Source organism: Sphaeroforma arctica, assembly GCF_001186125.1.
Source record: "Sphaeroforma arctica JP610 unplaced genomic scaffold supercont1.2578, whole genome shotgun sequence".
Taxonomy (NCBI): domain Eukaryota; class Ichthyosporea; order Ichthyophonida; genus Sphaeroforma; species Sphaeroforma arctica.
Window position 1 is genome coordinate 1 of NW_014037980.1, and position 5,688 is coordinate 5,688.

The following is a 5,688-nucleotide window of genomic DNA, read 5'->3' on the forward strand; positions in this document are numbered from 1 at the left end:
CCGGAAGGGGGGTGCCGGGTGGTGGGTGGTTTCGCTATTCGAACACCTTTACACCCTTTTGGGGGGGGGAGTGTTCACTATTTTCTGGGGCCTTCTGGAGGCATTTTTATTCCCTTTAATTTTTTTCTTCTTCAAACTAATACTTTATTACTGAAGCGTATCGGCTTTTCTAAGTCCCTGTCGACATTATCCCTGATTTTTTGTCCGTCGCCAATAAATGTACACGACGCCTTTTTTCCCGGCTGAATAGGTTTTGCCCATTAGAGACCCTATACAAATAATCAATAGGCCCGAATGTCTGAATATAAACAAATAAATTACCCCTATGAACATACGCTTTCGGTCCCTGCGGCTTCTCAGCCGCGTTTGATCACTGAAAGCGTGTAAATATTTTAGCTATTTAAAGAAGTCTCTTCTCAACTTAAATGTGTCACAGATCTGGCCACGCTAAAAGCCAGATTAGGTTAAACGTTTCTCATTACCATTTTAACGCATAGAGACGGGTATTTACAGATGTCCCCTCCTAACTATCACTGATTCAGTTATGCGTTTTCAGGGTTTAGGGGTTCAGGTCCCTCGGTCGCTTGTGACAGGGTTATCATGGTCTCGTCTTGATGGCCGACGCTTGTTAAAGAGCTAAACGCTGACACATCACTTTTATCAAGTCCATCCTGCTGGAGGAAACTTGTTTGTGTAGTTCGGTACTCCTGGGGCTGGGGCGCCATACAGTGTGTATAGACACAGAGATATATAAACAAACCTTGAATGGAAGGGAACAGGGGGTACCATAGAGTTCAGCGAGTATCCTGCAGACGGGTCCAAGGGGACTGTCCAGACTGTCGATGGCGAGTGCCTTACGGTGGGGCGTTCAAACGACTTTCCCGTTTTAGAATTGGGTTCGTGTGATGACGCTGCGGTTATCGCACCCGGCATAGGTGACACGGAGGATCAAATGGCCATTGAGGACGATACAATCGCCGTCTGCAGAGAAGATGATGATTTTGCCAGCTACGTATTTTGTACTCCAGCAGAGGGTGGCCAAATGTGCATTTCTGACGATGAGGGATACGTTTCGCTCCGCCCATGTGCTGAACCATACAAAGCTGTCTTTACGGTACCTAAGGAATCGGAAGATGGTAGCACGTGCGACGAGAACGCCCCTAAGCAAGCCGACACTCTCTATTTCCCATTGGTAATTGACGAGTTCGCTGACCCATCACAGGGCCGCCGCCCCGGTTTCTCTCGCTTGTTTTGTGTGAAGCAGTGCGATATGTGGATTGCCGGTCACACGGCACGGTTTGGAAAGACGTACTGTCTCTCTGACGAGGCACGCGAGAAGTGTTTGACACACGAAACAGACTTCGACTGTCGCAAGCAGAACTTCATCGCCGAAGAGAGCGAGCAGCCCCTGAAGTCATGCTAGTATTGAAGATGCCCAAACCTCCTGCGGGTGCAATGTGTTTACTGGCTACTTCTACGGATTCGAAGTTTGAGGGCAAGTATCTTGCGGCGTGGTATAATCGCGATAGCGAAAGGACTGAATGTTTCACCACATCTGGTGATCAAGATAACTGCGAGGCGTACGAAACTGGGGCAGATTGCGAAGACCAAATTGTTTTTTTCACACCAGATGGTACTTCTCCAGTTAAGGAATGTGTGGAAAACTTGACCTACTACGATTCTGGAGAGTAAATCTTTAGGTTAGTAAAGAGGAAAAATAATTCATTTATGTATATACTCTTTATCTTCAAGAAAAGGAGAAGCGCGTGTTCCTTTTCTTCAACGCTGCAAATAATGATTGGGTTCGATAGAGACGGGTTGGGTAGATTTCTACTTCTAGGATTGTGGACCTCCGATTTTGTCCTGTGAACAGACTTGAATTGTGCTTGGGTTACATAATCGGCGTCTCTGATGGACCTAGAGAAAATCATGTGAGCTGAAGCTACTGGTCGGATTGGTATAACAAGCACTGATCTGCGGTGACTTTTTAAACACATTAGCGTGTTAAGTGACACTCAAGTGCATGAGTGAACATGTTGATTACATGTTCATCACCATCTCACTGAAATCAAACGAACTGTATGTACGTGATTTGGAGAAAGGGAACTCGTGACAGCTTGCCGGAAGTATGCCGAGTACCCATACGCATGTTCAGAATGTTTATTTGCATACTTGGCTGTATTTCATGTGTGATTTGCATGTTTCTATATTTCATGTGTGATGCGCATGTTTCAGAATGCTTATTTGCGTTATTTCACGTGTGATACGCATGTTTCAGAATGTTGATTTGCGTACTTGGGTGTATTTCATGTGTGATGTGCCTTCGCTTTTGAGATGGGTTAGATACACGCCCGCACGTGTGTCTACCAGGTAATCAACCTTCATGGCTGTACAAAATCGACTGTAGCCGTTATGTGGATGTTAACAGATCACCTCGATTCACCTCGATTCACGCTGATCTGAATTTCCTAAACGTGTACAAATGTATCTTTCGTTTCTAAAACGTGTACAAATGCATCTTTCTGCGCATAGCCTGGGTTCCGTGTTCGTCTGTAGTTTTGTTAATTGAAGCGGTAGCTATGACAGATCGTTCATGTGTTGAGTGGCCGTCTTATTTGTATATTAAACTGGAGCTCATAAATATTCTGCGTCTATACCCTTTAGCACTAATTTTCATGTGCCCTGGGCGGAGAGGCGTGTTTGGTACACTCATAGTGCGAGATGCACTTGGGTTTTAGGGTTTAGGTTTTTTAGGGTTTAGGTGTTTTTGAATCGAGAGTCCCTGTGTGCATGTGTGACGTCACCTAACGGTGGAAATTGCCACACCAGCTGCTCTCATGGCACGCGTGTCTCATATACACTCTCTTCTTTGCAGATGACTGGTGGTACGTTATACATACAAAGATATTGGGAATATTTCCTTACAACGGAATATATAGTGATCCAACGAGTCTTACCCTGTGGTACAGATTCAAAGCAGCTATTTCCTGCCGCAGAACACGAGTATACAGTGAATCCGTCATTTTTAATAATTACATCAACTTGCTACTTGACTTGCTATTGCCATACGTTGGCCTTAACGATTTTAATAAAGCCCTACCGATCACCTCATCAAGTGGATTGTACCATGATCAGCTCAGCCCCATACTTGAGACAGATACGTTTGCTTTGAACATTTGTAATACGTTTACGTTAATCATTCGTCTGCAGGTTGAGTAGCCACACCCAAGCGAGTACCCATTTTCACGAGCGTTTCTAAGGGCTTCTTGCTGTTCTCCATCATGTCCCTATCGAACTGCAGTACACGAATGTGGAAGGTTACTACGTGAAATGGTGTCCCTATCGAACTGCAATACATGAATGTGGAAGGTTATAACGTTAAATAGTATCCCTATCGAACTACAATACACGAATGTGGCAGGTTACTATGTGAGCCGGTGGAAGATTCGAATGAGAATTATAGTACCCCGTCATGGGCCACTTGCGATTGCCTCGTAATGCCATACCTTGATTCGGTTGGGCTGGAACAGGATTATCACTGTACTGCCTCCGAAGGCAAAGAAGCCGTGCTCGTCGCCCTTCCGTACCTGTGTGAGTGATTTTTATTAACGATACTCAGGATAAGTAAGTCCTATCTTATACACGAAAACACGACAATACGACAATCGATCAACTGATCAGATGACGAGAGCGAATATGGTTCAACTGAGTAGCTACTGGCTAAGAAACAGGACGTGCTTTGTACTAAACTTTCGATCCGATTTAGATTTGGAGTTTAGGACAACAAATTCAAAAAGTCACGGCAGATAGATATGTGCTGGATGTACCTCACTCAATGGCTCAGCTGTGATGTTGACTGACCCCACCAGCGTTGCTCCTATGCACACGGCCACGACAGTTCCGAATTCTTTTGTGTGGATTTCTTGGCAGACTCTGTTAGGAGGATATATGTAAATGGTAATAGAATACATGTAATTGTTAGAAGAATATATGTAGTTGTTAGGAGAATACATGTAAATGTTAGGAGAGTATATCCAATTGTTAGGAGAATATATATATTTGTAAGGAGAACATATGTAATTGTTAAGAGAATGTATGTAACTGTTAGGAGAATACATGTAATTAATAGGAATATATATGTAAATGTCAGGAGAGTGTTAGGACAATATATGTAATTGTTAGCAGAATATATGTAATTGTGAGGAGAATATATGTAGTTGTTGGGAGAATACATGTATCTGAGGGAGATGCCACATATATAAAATTTTAAAACCCTAAAACCACCCGTCAATGCCTTCACTCGGTTTGTTCAGAGAGTTAAAGCTCAGCTTAGCATACGCGGGGTTTCACAGGTACACTCATCTGAGTGCACACACGAACACTGTTGAGTAATATACACTGCTACGAATGTTAATAAGACACACCACCACCTCAACACTTGGCATTCACTTGGCAGTAGGGTTTCTAGGGTTTTGGAACATTACCTGAGATTCTCTGTGAAGACGTTCACCTTCTGTCGGATAGCAATGGGATTCACTGTGTACAACTGGCCGTCTACTGTGACCTTGCGCCCTAACCTGCCGCTTACCTGAGGACAATAAATAGACAAGACATTGGGTCAAAGATGTCTCTGAAATAGGAACCCTTATAGATTACCTGAGGACAATAAATAAACAAGACATTGGATCAAAGATGTCTCTGAAATAGGAGCCTTTTAGGTTATCTAAGGACAATAAGTAGACAAGACATTGTATCAAAGATGTCTCTGAAATAGAAACCTTTTAGGGTTAACTGAGAACAATAAATAAACAAGACATTGGATCAAAGATGTCCCTGAAATATGAACTCTTTTGGCAGCACTATAGGGCTGGACCATAGCATGAATGAGACCCTCTCTAATATCACTACTGTTTGTAAATGTCCTGGCACAGATAAAGGGGCAATATAAGGGCCTTTTCAAGTGGGTAATGGGTCCAGCATTGTGATACCAATGAGGTGGACAACTTTTGTTGCTCAGCAAAGTGTTTTAAAGCCCTAAACCTAACCCTTGGTTCTGAGACACAAGTCGTTCAATTGTTGTGAAATTATAGTTGCAATACGAGTGAGGTCTTGTGGGAGCATTCACCCACATACCGTAAGATCTTGTGAAATAGGGATTTTAAACCCTAAAACATTCACCCACATACCGGCACGTGCCATCGGTGGTAGTCCTGGGGAGCTAGTCTGGCTATGCACATTGATCCTCCGAAGAACTGTTACAGAATACACAACAAGTAAATGAGATGGCCTGTCATGACTACTGGAAGGGGATCCATGTTCAAGATATGACCTGCAGCGCAGGTGATTGCAATATACAGCAGAGTGTGGTAGGTATACAAGCACCACGAGCAAAGGTATCGTTGCAGTGGGTTAGCAATTGTACCCGTGAAATCATGCTCCTTGGGCTGCAAGGATTAAGCAAAGGTCACCACCAGCCACTGTTCTTGAATTCATTCTACATACAATCAGACAGAGATGAGACAAGACAAGCGCAGGCATTTGTAACAGCGGAAACATGCAGCTACAGAGATTTAAATATATTACCCACTAATGCTTGTACCCTGTCGTGTCAAGGTCACTGCAAGACACACATTACAAATTCAAAAACAACACGGGCTGTTGTGTGAACACAATACATTACATTACATT

General features: G+C 43.4%; 3 protein-coding genes across 3 annotated transcripts; 2 read left to right on the plus strand and 1 right to left on the minus strand.

Moving 5' to 3' along the window:
- Positions 1 to 772: 772 nt before the first annotated feature.
- Positions 773 to 1,423, plus strand: SARC_12781 (hypothetical protein; the record flags this gene model as incomplete). Its single annotated transcript, XM_014293103.1, has 1 exon — positions 773 to 1,423. A coding segment is annotated over one exon (651 nt), but the record flags the coding sequence as incomplete, so codon positions are not given.
- An 8-nt stretch (positions 1,424 to 1,431) lies between these two features.
- Positions 1,432 to 1,712, plus strand: SARC_12782 (hypothetical protein; the record flags this gene model as incomplete). Its single annotated transcript, XM_014293104.1, has 1 exon — positions 1,432 to 1,712. One exon carries the CDS (start codon positions 1,432 to 1,434, stop codon positions 1,690 to 1,692), a length of 261 nt encoding a protein of 86 aa, XP_014148579.1. The 3' UTR covers positions 1,693 to 1,712.
- A 1,303-nt stretch (positions 1,713 to 3,015) lies between these two features.
- Positions 3,016 to 5,255, minus strand: SARC_12783 (phosphatidylserine decarboxylase). Its single transcript, XM_014293105.1, has 5 exons — positions 5,187 to 5,255; positions 4,485 to 4,588; positions 3,828 to 3,933; positions 3,507 to 3,587; positions 3,016 to 3,295 (listed from the first exon to the last, which is right to left on the minus strand). Exons 1-5 carry the CDS (start codon positions 5,235 to 5,237, stop codon positions 3,197 to 3,199), a joined length of 441 nt encoding a protein of 146 aa, XP_014148580.1. The 5' UTR covers positions 5,238 to 5,255; the 3' UTR covers positions 3,016 to 3,196.
- Between the last annotated feature and the right edge of the window lie 433 nt (positions 5,256 to 5,688).

Bases quoted from the DNA above. Each gene is read 5' to 3' on its own strand.
- SARC_12783 (XM_014293105.1), bottom strand. From the start codon at position 5,237: ATGTGCATAGCCAGACTAGCTCCCCAGGACTACCACCGATGGCACGTG. The intron at 4,589-5,186 runs GTATGTGGGTGA...TATTGTCCTCAG, and splicing joins ACCACCGATGGCACGTGCCG to GTAAGCGGCAGGTTAGGGCG. The intron at 3,588-3,827 runs GTACATCCAGCA...TCACTCACACAG, and splicing joins CAGCTGAGCCATTGAGTGAG to GTACGGAAGGGCGACGAGCA.